Raw genomic sequence first — 17,234 nt, 5'->3', positions numbered from 1 at the left:
ATTTTTTCTAACTTTTGTGGGTTTTCGCAACAGAATGGCTCATATTTAAAACAATTACCCTTAGCTAGTTGAAAATGTGTATGAATTCTTCATTTTTAACCGTTTTACAGAGGTAATAAGGAATTATTTTGTATTTTTGCTAACTTTTGTGTGTTTTCGCAACAGAATGGCTCATATTTAAATCACTTAACCTTAGATAGTTGAAAATGTGTATGAATTCTTCATTTTTAGCCGTTTTGCAGAGGTAATAAAGGAATATTTTGTATTTTTTCTAACTTTTGTTTGTTTTCGCAACAGAATGGCTCATATATAAAACACTTACCCTTAGCTAGTTGAAAATGTGTATGAATTCTTCATTTTTAGTCGTTTTGCAGAGGTAATAAAGGAATATTTTGTATTTTTTCTAACTTTTGTGTGTTTTCGCAATAATATATATATATATATATATATATATATATATATATATATATATATATATATATATATATATATATATTTATGTTTAATAACTTTCCTTCTGTGAAAAGGGGCAAATTATTTCAATACTAACTTTTTTCTCTTCTTTTTAAGGCCAATTATGAAGAATATCTGTCGCCGCCACCCACTAAGAAAGCGAGGGCCAATAATGCGCCCCCTGCGAAGGCAACAGTTGTGCAGTATGGTCGCTGGCCGAAGCCTCCCAAATTCACTGGCCAATCCAACCTTCATATCGACTATTCAAGACCGACGCTGCCTGTACAAGCCGCAGTCCAATTTGTACAAGAATGTAACGCCACCGGTCCCTCCACCCTCCAACATGCACTACCTGGTCCTTCAGGCACCCAAGCCCAGACGGATTATGCAAATGTAAGCATTTTTTCCTACCAATCTATTTCTTCCAATGTTTTTTAGTCTTTTCTTTTTCACTATTTTTCAACACTGTAAAAGTTTGTCTCAGAGATATTAAAAAAATTTAAGTTTGAACAATTATTCGTTATTATTTCATCATATCTTTGGTTTAGTCTGGTAGCTCTTTACTTTTACTCGAAAAGTGTTCCTCTTGTGGGAAATGCAAAATACGATGAAATTATGTTCCCATGGTTCTAATTCATATCCTTTAATTAGGGGGGTCAGGACTTGGTACGAAAGTAGCACTTTACTTTTAATAGAAAAGTGTTCCTCTTGTTGGAAATGTAAAATACGATGAAATTACGTTCCCATGGTTCTAATTCATATCCTTTAATTAGGGGGGTCAGGACTTGGTACGAAAAAGGAATTTTCAGTGAAAGACTCATAAATATAGCTCTTAATACGGTTTTTCAGTGTTTTTTCCAACGAAAATAAGCAAAATACGACGAAATTACGTTCCCATGGTTCTAATTCATATCCTTTAATTATGAAAAAACTTGAAACAGTGATTTTGCGATAAGCCTTCAGCTGCTATTTACACCAAAAGGACAAAATACTCATCAAAAGCATGAAAATAAAAAAATGAAAAATGTATAGTTCAATGAAATAATAGCCTTCTTAATAATTTAAAATCAATAAACCGTGGGACGTGGTTTTCTTTAGTATTGTTTGTGAATGATTAAAAGATGATGAGTGACAGAAAACATTTTGAAACTAAACAAAACTTTAAATTTGGTAAATTGTCAAATGTTGTCAAAATGTAATTTTTTCCTGAAATTGAAACCTCTTAGTTTAACTCAGGTATTGAACCTTTGGTAGATATAATGGTTCAAAAATAAACTATTCCCGTAATACAGAAAATTTAAGTTTGAACAATTATTCGTTATTAGTTCATCATATTTATGGTTTTGTCTGGTAGCTCTTTACTTTTACTCGAAAAGTGTCCTATTGTGAGAAAAAGTTTTTTATCACTCTAATAAGTTTATCGCTAAAAATAAGTTTACGTTTGAAGAATTATTCGTTATTATTTCATCATATCTTTGATTTAGTAGCTCTTTACTTTTAGTTGAAAAGTGTCCTCTTGTGGGAAAGAGTTTTTGTCACTTTAACTATTATGGTATTGCAAATAAGTTTACGTTTTAACAATTATTTAACTTTATGTCTTCTCATCATTGATTGAATGTAGTAGCTCTTTGCTTTTCTTTGAAAAAATTATTTTGTGGAAAGTTTTTAATTAATAAAACATTTCGTGGTAACGAAGGGTTCGTAAGGAGCGAGCCAGCTCAATAGTATCCGAAACTCTAGAAAACGGACTTTTGATACCAATAGATACATCAAAGAATCAGCTTTAAATGCAGATTTCAAATATATAAGTTTCATCAAGTTTAGTCTGCGTGTTTATTTGATAGTTCTTTTTCTCTCGAGATAACATATCAAGCTAATGGGGCAAATTGTAAGAGGCAAAACGTATAATGTACTCCAGTACAGCAGGATTTTCTACCATTTTGTGGTGTAAAACAGCACTTCAACCTAAGGAAGGTCTAAGTGTTGTAGAAATAAAATTCTTAGATATTAATCGACTTGAAATTATCGAAAACTATGTTTTGAGTTTCTGAGTTTTTGAATTTCTCAGACCACAATTGTGTATCATGGTACCCTTGGTCTTAAATATTTATGTAGTCGGTACAAAATTAACTGTTAATAGAATTTTTATTTATAAGCTTTGTTTAACTAATCTGATTCATTTAAATCTTCAAAAATAATGTACTCCTATTAAAAACAACTCACCACAGCACCTAGTCGACCGAGAAGGACACATCTGTGTATGCTCTCCCACCATAGAGGATGAGCGGTCTATACTTACCTTTTTAGAAGTGATTAATTAGAAGTATGTTTACAGAAAATTTACGTTTAAGCAATTATTCAACTTTATTTCTGCTCTCTTTGATTTAATGTCGTAGCTCTTTACTTTTCATTGAAAAATATAGTTCTTGGAAAGGTCTTTTTTCTGGTTTTATCACAGACATTAAATCTCATACAGGCTTCTATCAATGACGTTAAATATCGCTCCGTATTTAAAAAATAATAAAAAAAAAAACGACGTCTGGCTAATTGATGAATTTTAGACATACGAAATTATAGATAAAATGAAAAATAATAAGTAACCCTGTTTATTACATTTATTGAACACCCCTCAGTATATTCATGAAGACTATACCTTTCCACAGAGCTTTTGACCATAGTGTTCTCGACCTTTTTAGGATGTATGGACCGAGTGGGAGCTCACAGAAAGTGAGGAGCTTCTTTTGTGTAAATCTGAGATTGTTATTTCAGATAATGACGACGACGTTGTAGAAGTGCATTATACATCATTTGGCCTATCGTATACATCAGATGATTTGGTGAGGAGGGGACCCTCAGGAAGACTGTGTATCGAAGATGATGATGGTCTATATGTTAATATGCCCACTCTGAGTAATATCGAAACATACAATGATGATGACGATAGCATTCAACTACTTACAATAGCGTCACCTCAAATTGAAGAAATTACCATTTAGGACGAGTTAGTTGAGGACGATGAGGTAATATATTTAAAAAGTATTATATATTTATTTTACAGTTGAATAGAAATATATAGAAGAAAGATTTTTTTTATAACATTGATAAAAAACTTGGCTGTGCACTGATCGTAAGCCTACTCTTGGGAGTGATTTGATGAAACTGAACTATTCACGTACAGAAGCCTCTGCTGGTATCCCTATTCTATTCATATCTAGTACGAGAAAATAAAAATAGCAGAAACAAATTTATTGTATGATTATGGTATAAAACTTTTTAAGCATATCAAAAATGGGATTTATCGTAAAATGGTATATGAGAACACTTCCACCATGGTTTCCGTTGTTTAAAATCCTTTTCGTAGAATGACCTCTTATGGTGTCTCTTAAAGGGCCACTTTTTCTCTTCTCTTGGAGCATAATCATCATAATAATTCGAGTTATATCTTGCACTATGCACATTTTTCCTTGGGTTTTCACTGCTGTCTTTTACACTATAGAGAAAGCCTTCTTTTACCAGTCTCTTCTATTGATCCTCCTTTTCTATCATATCAATCCTTCTTTTATCTGAGCTTACTTGCAATCGATATAAATTTTTCTCCATGTCACATATAATTTTTCTTCTCGTTTCCTCCAGATTCTTCTCATCTGTCTCTGCCTCCAAGCTATCTAAACATTCAGTAGGTTCATGTGAATACTCAAAATCATGAAAATGTCCTTTACAAATAGAACTGTTGCATTAAAGGATATTTCTAACTCAACTTGTTCACTCATGTTATTACACTGCTAACTAAAAACTTAGTGAATTCTATTCACAGACTAATAAAACTATAAAAAAAATCCTTTCCTTATAGTCACTCCGCCGCTACTATGTAAACAAAGCCCGCTGATTGGCTGAGAAGGAAACACGCGATCTAACTGTTTCCGGGACACTCATAGCATTTGGCGAGAGCAACAACAACAAATGCTGTTTTTGGATCATAACATTCACGATCGATTACGCAATCAAGTTCTTGGAAATTCACTTCCCCCTCGAGTCCTAGATCAATAACATTGTTCCCGTTAGAATTCAATGCGCATGTGCAACCTTCGTTCCGGAGTTATTACACATAGAAACATCAAATACATTGACCTTGGAAAAAGAGGTCATTGACCTATTACGCAATCATTCTCCCTAGGGAGGCCATGCCCATATTTGGGGTGCAAAAAAGTTGTAGGTGGCAGCAGGGGTGAGCAATGGGGCTGGTACCCCCCCCCCCCCTTCTACTGGCATTTAGAAGCCAATCTGAATGAATGAAGAAGCCAAGCGGAGTCAACTTGCTTTTATGAGTCTTTTTGACAAAAAATAGCACAAGTGTAATTTTTTATTATGACAGCCATATAGGCCCCTAGGGTAGGGTTTCCTAGGGTAGATATGGCTGCTGGTTTTCCCAGTAAAAAAAGAGCTTCAGAATTTGCGAAATGAATATGACATAAAATTTGCAAGGTTTGTTAAAAAAACAAAAAGTGTGCATATACTACGCTCTCTTTTTGCTGTTCTATTTTCCTAATTAATTAAAAAAAAACTTTTTCCAAAAAATAAGTTTTTTAAAGAAAAGTAAAGAATTCCATTAAACAAAAAATGAGCAAAAATAAAATGAAATAATCTACCAAGCGTGAAACTACCACAAATCAGCATCGATAGATCGAAATTAGAAATCAACATAAGTTGGGCTCAAAACCCCTATGCCTTCCCAAGGCCAGAACATAATTTGCACTTTACTGAAAAAATATAAATGTTTCTACTTTTATAACTTTAATAAATCAAATAGTATTAACATATTGATTACTATATATCAGTATATGTATATTAAACTGACAATGCACATTCATTTGTATTTTTTCAGTAAAGTGCAAATTATGTTCTGGCCTTGGTAAGGCATAGGGGTTCTGAGCCCAACTTATGTTAATATCTGCTCGTTTTGAGTTTGACTTGGTTATTTATTGTAATTTCAGTTCGTTTTGGGTTTCATTTATTTACCGATGCTTATTTGTGGTAGTTTAACGCATGGTAGATTATTTGATTTTATTTTTGCTCATTTTTTGTTTAATGGGGTTCTTTAATATTATTTGAAAAACATATTTTGTGGAAAAAGTTTTTTTAATTAATTTCTGTTCGTTCTATAGTGACATAGTCTTTGCAGGGATAAAGAAAATAATACTTTAAATCTTTTTGTTTTTTTAAGAATTTATAGTTTGGCCTGCTATTTGTATGCTGGAGAAAAATTTTCAGCAATTTTTAACAACATACACCCTCTTAAAAATCTGACATAAATAGTAGTGTTTAATTTAGTTTCATACCTCCTCTAGTTGACCTGAAATGGAAAACTTGATACCATTCGCAAAAAAATCTGTTTACTTTCTTTGATAGCATGGATACACTTACGCTATTTTGATTTGGTTAAATTTTAAGAGCAGAAGTAGCCCCGAACGTTTGAACATAATACCCTCAGTCGTTCTCAGGATACTGCTGGAGATGCCTTATTGGGAATTAGCGTTAACACTGTGCGTGTTATGGCAACATTTAGTTTTTAAACATAAAGTCAAATGGGAGGGTGGGCGTGGGAAAAGGATTAGTTTCCCTCCAATCACCTTTGACTATTAAAAAGGGTATCAGCCCTTTCTATTTTCAATCGATAGAGCCCTCTTCGAAGTTCCCACGACAACTCCTTCGATACAAAGTGTCCTGGTCTAAACAACAACAACAAAATAATACATTATACCCAAATCGATCTTTACTATAAAAATGTCAAGCCTTCCAATCACTTTCGTCTATTAAAAAGGACACTAGGCCTTTCGATTTCTACTCGAATGAGCCCTTTTTTAGTTTCTACGACAACGCTTTCTGCAAACACATAACATTCTCCCAGGGAACAAATTACAACCCTTACCCTAAGGGCTGTGAGGATGGTTGTCATCCTCTAAGACCTAATTTTCAGAAATTTCAACTGCGTTAAACAAAATGGCTATCTCAAAATTTTGATTGGCTGTGTCTGCGAAAATGGTGGGCGTGAGAGGGGCGTTAATCTTTCTCCAATCACTTTCAACTATTAAAAAAGGCACTAGCTCTTCCAAATTCCAATGAAATGATCCCTTTTTAATTTTCTATGACAACGCTTTCAATACAAACCTTATATGCCCCTAGGGGATAACTTACAACCCTCACCCTAAGAGCTGTGGGGGGGGTTGTCATCCTCAAAAACCTAATTCCCAGATCTTTCTACTACGTTGAACAAAATGGCCATATGAAAATTTTGATTGGATGGGTTTGGTGGAATGGTGGACGTGAGAGGGGGGTTAGTTACACTCCAATCACTTACGACTATTAAAAATGGCACCCGCCCTCTCAATTTCCAATGGAATGAGCCCCTTTTGAAGTTTTTACGAAAAATCTATCATTAAAAACCTTAAATACCCCCGGGGCATAACTTACCACCTTTGCCCTGGGGACTCCGGGGAGTTTTTTATCCTTAAATACATAATTTTCCAGAACTTTCAGCTACGTTGAACAAACTGGCTATCTCTAAACTTTGATTGAACATGTTTGGGAAAATGGTGAGCAGGAGAGGGGGGTTAACTACTCTCCAATCACTTTCGACTATTAAAAAGGGCAATTTCAATTTCCAATCAAATGAGCCCCTTTTGAAATTTCTACAAAAACTTTCTATATAAAACCTTATATGCCGCCAGGGCATAACTTACAACTCTTGCACTGAGGGTTCTGATGGGGTTATAATCCTAAAAGACCTAATTTCCAGAACTTTCGACTACGCTGAACAAAATGGATACCCCAAAATTTTGATTGGATGTGTTTGGGGAAATGGTGAGCGTGAGAGGGGGGTTAGTTGCCCTTCAATCACTTTCGACTATTAAAAGGACACTAGCCCTTTCAAGTTTCAATTGATGAGCCCTTTTTGATGTTTTTACAACATCGATTTCTATAAAAACCTTACATGCTCCCAGGGCCTAACTTACAACTGTTGCCCTGAGGGTTGTAGGGGGGGGGGTTTCATCCATAAAGACCTAATTTCCAAAACTTTCAACTGCGTTGAATAAAATGGCCATCTAAAAAAATTTATTGGATGTGTTTGGGGAAACGGTGGGCGGGAGAGGGGGGTTAGTTGCCCTCAACTCACTTTCGACTATTAAAAAGGGTACTAGCCCTTTGAATTTCCAATCAAATGAGCCCTTTTTCAAGTTTTTGCGACAACGATTTCAATAAAAACCTTATATGCCCCAGGGCATAACTTATAACCCTTGCCCGGAAGACTGTAGGGGGAGTGTCCTGCTCCAAGGCATAATTTCCTGAACTTTAAACTGCGTGGAACAAAATGGCTATCTAAAAATTTTGATTGGATCTGTCTGGGGAAATGGTGGGCGTGGAAGGGGTGTTAGTTGCCTTCCCATCACTTTCGACTATTAAAAAGGGCACTAGCCATTTCAATTTCTATTCGAATGAGCCCTTTTTGAAGTTTCTACGACGACGCGTTCTATAAAAACCTTGTATGCCCCCAGAGCATAAATTACAATCCTTGCCCTGAGGGCTGTGAGGGAGTGTCCGCCTCAAAAACATAATTTCTATCTGGAAATCCACAACACTGAACAAAATGGCTGTCTAAAAATTTTGATTGGGTGTGTTTGGGGAAATGATAGAGGAGAAAGGGGGCCTAGTCGTACCGCAATCATATTCGAGTATTAAAAAGTGCGCTAAACCCTTGAATATCCAATCGTATAAGCCCTTTTTTAATATACTAGTACACAGGCTTCAGAGAAAACTTGTGTGCCTCCAGGATCTTACTTCTAGCCCTTTCAAATTGTGAAGGTAGTTTTCTGCTCAAAGGTATAATTTCCTGAACTTTAGCTGCGTGGAACAAAATGGCTATCTCAAAATTTAGATTGGATATATTTGGGGAAATAGTGGGCGTGGAAGGGGTGTTAGTTGCCTTCCAATTACTTTCAACAATTAAGAAGAGCACTCGTTATTTCAATTTCTAATCGAATGAACCATTCTCGAAATTTCTTCGAAAACACGCTCTATAAAAACTTTACAAGCCCCCAGGGCAAAACTTACAACCCTTGTCCCGAGGGCTGTGAGGGGGCTGTCATCCTCGAAGACCTAATTTACAGAACTTAGAAACTACGTTGAATAATGTGGTTATCTCAAAATTTTGATTGGATGTGTTTGGGGAAAAGGTGGGCGTAAGAGGGGGGCTAGTGGCCCTCCAATCACTTTCGACTATTAAAAATTGCACTAGCCCTTTGAATTTCCAATCGAAGGAACCCTTTTTGAAGTTTCTACGACAACCCCTTCTATAAAAACCTTATATGTCCCCAGGGCATAACTTACAACCCTTGCCCCGAGGGTTGTGTTGGAGTGTCCTCCTCAAAAATATAATTTTTCTCTGGAAATAAACTACACTGAACAAAAAGGCTATCTCACAATTTTGATTGGTTGTATTTGGGAAAATGAGGGGCTTGGGGGGGACTAGGTTCCCCCCAATGAATTTCGAATATTAAAAACGGCACTACCTCTTTCAATTTCCAATTAAATTGGCCTTTTTTGAAGTTTCTACGACAACGCCTTCTATAAAAAACTTTATATGCACCCAGGGCATAACTTAAAACCCTTGTCCCGAGGGTTGTGGGGAGTTTCCCCCTCAAAAATATATTTTCTATCTGGAAATCAGCTACGCTGAACAAAATGGCTATCTCAAAATTTTGATTGGATGTGCTTGATGGAATGATGGGCGTGGGGAGGGGCTAGTTGCCCTCCAATCACTTTCGACTATTAAAAAGGGCACTAGCCACTCCAATTTCCAATCGAATGAGCCCTTTTCGAAGTTTCTACGACAATGCCTTCTATAAAAACCTTATATGCCTCCAGGGCATAACTTAAAACCCTTGCCCTGAGGGTTTTGGGGGAGGGTCCTCCTAAAAAACCTATTTTCTATCCGGAAATCAACTACGCTGAACAAAATGGCTATCTCAAAATTTTGATTGGATGTGTTTGGGGGAATGATGGGCGTGGGAGGGGGGGGCTAGTTGCCCTCCAATCACTTTCGACTATTAAAAAGGGCACTAGCCCTTAGAATTTCCTATCGAATGAGCCCTTTTGAAGTTTCTACGACAACGCTTTCAATAAAAACTTTATATGCCCCCAGGGTATAACTTACAACCCTTGCACTGAGGGTTCTTAGGAGGTTATCATCCTAAAAGACAAAATTTCCAAAACTTTCAACTACATTCAACAAAATGGATATCTCCAAATTGTAATTCGATGTGTTTGGGAAAATGGTGGGCGTGAGAGGGGCTTTAGTCGCTATCCACTCACTTTCGACAACCAAAAAAGGCACTAGCCCTTTCAATATTCGATTGAAAGAGCCTTTTTGAAATTCTTAGTAAATGATTTTGAGTGAGAAACTTATTCGCCCCAGGCTATAGCTTGAAACTCCAGCTCGGCTATCCGGGGGGGGAGGGGTTTCCATCCCTAATGGTATAATTTCCAAAACTTCAACTACGTTTAGTACAACAGCTATCTAAAATTTTGATTGGATGTGTTTGGAGAAAAGGTGGGCGTGAGAGGGGGGTAGGTTGCCCTTAAATCACTTTCGAATATTAAAAAGGGTACTAGTCCTTTGAATTTCAAATCATATGAGCTCTTTTTCAAGTTTCTACGACAAAGATTTCAATAAAAACCTTATATGCGCCCAGGGCATAACTTATAATCCTTGCCCTGAGGGTAGTGGGGGGGGGGGGTTGTCCTTCAAATACTTTCCTTTGTAAAATAAAATTTATCTTAATTCTGACACAGTGATAAATTTTGAAAGAGATACTGGCAATTCAAAAGATTGAAAAGGATTAATGAAAGTATGAGCTTTTAGTAGCCATGAGTATCCATGAGTATGGGAGCTAATCAGAGAGGGATGTGAAGTTTGTATCCGATAAAAAAAACCTTCAAAGCCATCTAAGCCATCTAGAATGACTCAGCATAAATCTGCATACAAACCCCTAAAAATCTAAATATTACCTCGTATGTATTTTGTTTATCTTTCTTTTTTAAACCTTTGCTTTACATTGATCTGATGACAACGGACTCAATATTACTAGATGAGAACAATTTTTTTTGTCTTTGTTTTCCTCGCAATAAATTGAAATTGAATTAATTTAAATTGGTTTGAACTTTTTTCCATCTACTGGATGAATTTACAGCTATGATGATCTTTCAGATTCAGGAATAGGCAAGAAAATCTAGTTCAAGCTAATTTATTTGCAAAAATCAGACATAAATAGATATTCTAGCAAATCCCAGACGGCTTACAAGCCAGTTCCTTATTTTAACTATGCCAAGTCCAAAAGTTTTCTCCCAGTCAAAATGAACATCTTGTACATACTTTTAGCACTGTTGTGCTCTATAGAAGATATAAGTATGACTGAACCCCTAAAATTTAGCCTGTGAATAAACTTTGGGTCCCAGGAATCGGTAAAAAATCTAGCTGTTGTTAGTGAGCGAATCAATAACTCCATGTCAACATAAACGCTTTATGCACTACTTGGATCATCATGTCCTTTCAACAAGGAATAAGAAAGACTGGCTTTTTAAAAAGCAACTTGCGACATCTACTTTTCAAGCAGTTCAATCACGATTCAAGCGATAGCTTCAGTCAAGTCAAGATTAACGTAAAAAGTTTCATTCCTGTCAAAGTGAATATTTTATGTACTAGTTGCATAGTCGCACCCTGGAACCAATAAGAAAATAAAGTTCTTTATTATTGATTAAAGGTGACAGAAAAGGTCTAGAGGTCCAACCAAACAAAAATGAAAGTTTTATACATACTTGTTGCATCGTCGTGTCCTTTAATAGAGGTACAAGAATAACTGAGCCCTTAAAACAGAGCCTGTGACGAAGTTTTGGGTCCCAGGAGTAGACCAGAAAATCTAGTTCTTTGTTATTGACCAAATCAAGGTCAAATGTCTCATCCCAGTCAAAATGAATATCACCAGTACGGATAACAGTCCTTGCCTTATGTATTCGATCGCATTCCAATACACAATAGAGATCACTGAAAAAAAAGAAAAAAGGTTACGAAAAGGCATTATAATCAATTTTAAAGTTTACAATATCAACGTTGCTCATTGTGTTGTTGTCTCTGTAACGTCTATTAAAGCTTGTAATATCGTTTCTATTAAGGAGATAAGGGAGATAAGATATTTATTTCAAAAAACGTCTATCACAAGCTCCGAAGGACTGAATTCTTATTTTGGAGTCATAAAACCAAAGAATAAAAAATTAAAAAAAAAGCACAACAGCAGAAAAAAATGGCAAACCAATGCCAAAAACAACAATATCAAAACGGCAAAACCCTTTATTAGTAAAAAAAAAATTAAGCGATAAATGTCAGAAACTTAAAAAGGTAAAATCTAAAAGAGAGTGAAATAAAATTAGCGTTAAAAAGGTTTAAAAGATAACATATAAAAGGAAGGAGGAAAAAAAATCGAACGAAACAACGAACCTGGCATTGGGTCTTGAGCTAAAAGCGACCGTATTCATTCAACACGGCATATTTTACTTACTGCAGCTACTTATTGTAGAGGCTTAAGCTTATGCATGTCACTTAATATGCTAGTTGATAGCATAGGTAAACTTTTTTTTCGTTTAGTGTCTATGTTTTATAAATTCAAATTGTTTCCCAAAAAGAGGTTGCCTTAATTGTGACTTTCTTTCTGTTCATCATTGGTTTAATGTAAATCTTTACTTTTCCACGAAGAACTTATTTCGTGGAAAAATCTTTTTTAAGTTCATCTGTGAAAAAACCAACTAATCGTTCGGACATGCACGCTTCTAAAACGGTAGAAGAAAACGTAACGCCTGTCAAGCCCTTAATGTATGGGTTGTGGGTTTTGCTGTGACTGCCTCCCCTGACAAAGCTTCCATTGCTTCCCAATAGTGGTTGGTTCCCCTAAGAAAATAAGACGCTTAAGTGAGTTCAGAAGATTGCTTTGCAAAATTTATTATTGCCTATCTACGACTTATCGGTAAGGCTTTTTGAGTCTTGGGAGGGTAGTAAACAAGCAAGTTGACTTTACTACGTGACTTGGATGTGTTTGAGGAAGTGGTGGGCGGGGGAGGGCGTTTAGTTTCCCTCCAATCACTTTCGACTATTAAAAAGAGCACTAGCCTTTTCAATTTACAATTGAATGAGGTCTTTTCGAAGTTTTTATGACAGCAAATGACCATCTCAAAATTTCTATCAGATTCATTTCGGGAAAATACGAGCTGTGGGGGCGGGTATCTACCCTCTGAGCACTCTGAATTTTAAAAAGAGCATTATAACATCTGATTTCAAATCTAATTAGCCCATTTCAGAAATTTTACGATCAACTATTCTATATATACCTTATATGCCCCCCCAGGGAATAACTTACAACCCTTGCCCTGAAGGCTGTGGGGGTTGTTTTCCTCAAACACATAATTTCCAGACCCTTCTATTATGTTGAACAAAATGGCCATCTCAAAATTTAGATTGGATGTGTTTGGGGAAATTGCAAGCTTGAGAGGGAGGTTAGTTGCCCCTCCAATCACTTTTGACTATTAAAAAAGGCACTAGACCGTTCAGTTTTCAATCGAATCAGCCTTTTTCGAAGTTTCTACGACAACAAATGACCATCTCAAAATTTCTATCAGGTGTATGTATGGTGTATGTATGGGGGGGGGATTCACTCTCCGATTCCTCTAAATATCAAAAAGGGCACTCTGAAACTTCTAATTAGCAATCCAATGATTCTTCTCCGAAGGTTATACGATCGCCCTTTCTGTATTAACCTTAAATGCCCCCATGGCATAACTTAAAAATTTTGCCATGAAGTTTGTGGGGGGGGGTGTCATCTTCAAAAATATAATATCCGGACTTTTCAACTACGTTGAACAAAATGGCTATCTCAAAATGTTGATTGAATGTGTTAGGGGAAATGATGGGCGTGGAAGGGGGGTTAGTTGCCCTCCAATCGCTTTCGACTATTGGAAAGGGCACTAGCCCTTTCAATTTCCAATCAAATGAGCCCTTTTAGAAGTTTCTACGACAAGGCCTTCGATACGAAGTGCCCTGGCCTAGGACCAGAAAAAAAATCAATCAATAATACATTTCCCACATCGTCCTTTACTTAGGCAGCGCCTATGATTATATGACTATTGCACTGCCTATTATTATAGAACAAAGCTCTTGCTTGATCCACCGATGAATAGACAAGCTTTGCCTTTAAAAAGAAAAACTTTAATCAAAGTGTTCTTAACATTTATTGGGTAGACAATTTCTTCGTGGACGGTTTTTTTTTTATATATCAAAGAAAGTAGGAGGACCAGGTGAAGGAAACTTTTAGGAATCAGCCCAAATGTCAAATATAGAAAAACAATGATATTTTCTTTCACCTACTGAACTACTTATCTTTATCAAACAGTTCGTGGTAACGAACTGTAAGTAAGGAGCGACCCGGCTCAATGGTAACCGAAACTCTAAAAAACGGGATTTTGATACCAATAGATACATCAAAAGAATCAGATTTTAATTCTGATTTCAAATATATAAGTTTCATTAAGTTTAATCTTACCCATCAAAAGTTAAGTGCCTGAGAAAATTTGGCTGATTTTCGAAACAAGGGGGAAAGACCCCCTAAAAGTTATAGAACCTTAATGTAAATCACATCAACATATTCATCGTATCAGAGAACCCTACTCTAGAGGTTTCAAGCTCCTATCTACAAAAATGTGGAATTTTCCATTTTTTGCCAGAAGAAAGATCACGGATGCGTGTTTATTTGTTTGTTTTTTTTTTTTTTTTTTTTTTTTTTTTTTCCCAGGGGTGTTCGTTTCTACCCAGTGGTCCTAGAATATCGTGGGAGGGCTCATTAGAACGGAAATTAAAAGTTCTAGTACCCTTTTTAAGTGACCAAAAAAAATGGAGGGCAACTAGGCCCCCTCCCACGCTCATTTTTTTCCCATAGTCATCTGATAAAAATTTTGAGATAGCCATTTTGTTCAGCATGGTCGAAAATATGATAAAAATGTCTTTTAGGATGACTTGATCCCCAAAAGTCCCCAGGGGGAGTGCTGAAAGTTATGAACTTTACTCAATGTTAACATATAGTATTGGTTATTGGGATGTATACAGACTTTTTCAGAGGAGATTTTTTCTTGTAGGTGGGGGATGGAGAGGGTTGGGGGCTATATGGAAGGATCTTTCCATGAAGGAAGTTTTCATGGGGGAAGGGACATTGCTATGAAGGGGGCGCCGGATTTCCCAGCATTATTAAAGAAAAAGATCAGGAATTAAATAAAAAAGAACAAGTTTTTCAACTGATCAACTGATTGTGATTAAGAGGTCATTTTTACAGAAGTGGAAAAAAAATTCGAACTATAGTTTAAAGAGCAGGGTATTGACTAGGGGGCGAACCCCCTAATATACGTGTTAAAAATTTATGAATATAGAAGTTCGTTACGTAAGTTAATTCTAAGTTACGTATATTTATTACTAATAAAAACGTTCGTAAATAAAATTAAACAAGTTTCGAAAAAGCCATTTAACCAAATATAATATGCAAATTTTGTTTTAATTATTCATGTACGGTGAGCCAAAATCAAAACCTGCATTAATTCAAAAACGTTCAAAAATTAAATAAAAAAAACAAGTTTTTTAACTGAAAGTAAGGAACGACGTTAAAACTTAAAACGAACAGAAATTATTCCGTATATGAAGGGGGCTGTCCCCCTCCTCAACGCCTCGCTCTTTACGCTAAAGTTTGACTTTCTCACAACTCTATTTTTTTAAACAATAAAAAAACTTTAGCGTAAAGAGCAAGGCGTTGAGGAGGGGGACAGCCCCTTCATATACGGAATAATTTCTGTTCGTTTTAAGTTTTAACGTCGTTCCTTACTTTCAGTTAAAAAAACTTGTTTTTTTTATTTAATGATATTAAAGAAGGTTTGTCTCTATTGTACAATAAACAAAAGAAAAAGCGTGAATGAGAGCAGTAGGTTACTACACAATAGTTTATCATTCCCTAGTTGCGACTAAAACATGATTCTGGGCTTAGGACGGCATTTAAAAAGCACATTGAAATTAATCCCCTTATAAAGTCTCACTCAGAAATGAAATTAAAGTACTTAAAAAATAAAAAAGGGCTTGAATCGGCAGAATAGCTCATTTGATCCAAGGACGCCGGCAGAAAATTTTCAGGGGGTGGGGCAAACACTAGAATAGCAGTGATGGTTGGGGGGACAGGGAATATATTTTAGAAAACCCTTTTTAGCAGTAAACTCATTTTGAAATACATTTAGGAAAAATTCTCTAATAGAAAGAGCAAATAAATTTGCATGCAAAATGACACAAAAAGTAAACTTTAAACGAGGAGGATTCCTGGCAAAGGGATCAATCCATTTAATCAATACTATATTTAGTCATTAATTATTTAATATTAAAAGAAAATCAGATTCAAACCAAAATTACAGAAAGATTTATTGCTTCCGAAGATTACAATAAATGCAGACTTGTCTTCATGGGCGTATGTAGCTTCTTGTCTAAGGGGGGGGGCAGCTAATTCTGTGATGAAGGGTGGGGGAGGAGGTGAGTTGAAGGTATATTGGCAGTTCACAAAACCTTACATTGCCAGTAAGTTCTATCATACCTATGAAATCTTTATTAATAAGTAATCACCAAAAATAATAAATCATCAATAAGCATCAGCATTATTTAACCCACTAAAAGCCACGAATCTGAGAAAAGTTGTCTGATTTTCGAAAAAAGGGGGAAACATCCCCCAAAAAACAAGCGATCTTATTGAAAATCTCTTTATTAGATACATCATATCAGAAAACCCAACCATAGAGGTTTCAAGCTCACATGTACAAAATGTGGAATTTCGCTTCTTTTTTTTGTCGATGATTGTCGATGCATGTTTATTTTTTTTACCAGGGGTGATCGCATCAAACCGAAGGTCCTGGGTAATTGGGTGAGAACTCATTCGAACGTAAATTTAAAGTTCCTTTTTAAGTGACCATACAGATTATGCCAGGAGAAAGTGTTGTTTTCTGCCATTCTGGGGCAGCAAACTACGACTTTGCCAAAAGAGTACGAATTTGCAATCAATTCAAAATTCTGAGAAGCTAAATGATTTAAAAGTATAAAAAAACAATGTATTTTAATAATGCCAAATAGTGGCAGTACGGGATTAAACCAAGTTGAATCACTTAATTTTAATGAAATTACGTTTCTTGATGTGTAATTATGTATCAGTTATAATGAGGGAGGGGATCATTGTTTTGTTAAGGATGGGATGGATGCCCAAAAGAGCACATTTTAATGGTCGAACTGTTTACTCTTCATGGGGCTTAAGATAAATGCTAAAAGTGGTAGGGGAAGGGGGGAGTACGGATTAATTAATGTAATTCTCTATGCAGCTAAAATATTACATTTTCATGTGTACCAAAACAGAGATGGAAAAGGCAAGGCGGGACATCATGATCCCTGCCAGGATATTTCTTTGGGGGTGGCAAATGCTGCTAGGAGCTCTGTTTTCAGCGATTTTAAATGGTAATATTTCTCTCTTTTCATTTATATGAAATATTTCACTGTATTTAAACATATGCATTTAATAAATTTATCAATAAAAGAATCCTATTGTAGAGGTTGTGATGGCTTCAGCTATGTAGAAGATCAAAAGTCTGATAAATTTCCATCCATATGAATAATAATACCC

The 17,234-nt window shown here is 35.8% G+C and overlaps 1 protein-coding gene across 1 annotated transcript in view; it reads right to left on the bottom strand.

Annotated features, from left to right (window-relative positions):
* Window positions 1–17,234, bottom strand: part of RhoGAP100F (Rho GTPase activating protein at 100F) — a 152,732-nt gene that overhangs the window by 48,151 nt on the left and 87,347 nt on the right. Inside the window, exon 6 of the mRNA XM_089099958.1 lies at window positions 11,323–11,548. Coding sequence (XP_088956084.1) covers window positions 11,323–11,548 — 226 coding nt within the window. The remainder of the gene's footprint in view (window positions 1–11,322; window positions 11,549–17,234) is intronic.

The sequence above is a fragment of the Artemia sp. Qi Xiang Cuo genome, chromosome 14 (assembly GCF_049724085.1).
Source record: "Artemia sp. Qi Xiang Cuo chromosome 14, ASM4972408v1, whole genome shotgun sequence".
In the NCBI taxonomy this organism is placed as follows: Eukaryota; Metazoa; Arthropoda; class Branchiopoda; order Anostraca; family Artemiidae; genus Artemia; species Artemia sp. Qi Xiang Cuo.
Note: the sequence above shows the minus strand (reverse complement) of the source record. Positions and strands in the feature narration are given on the sequence as shown.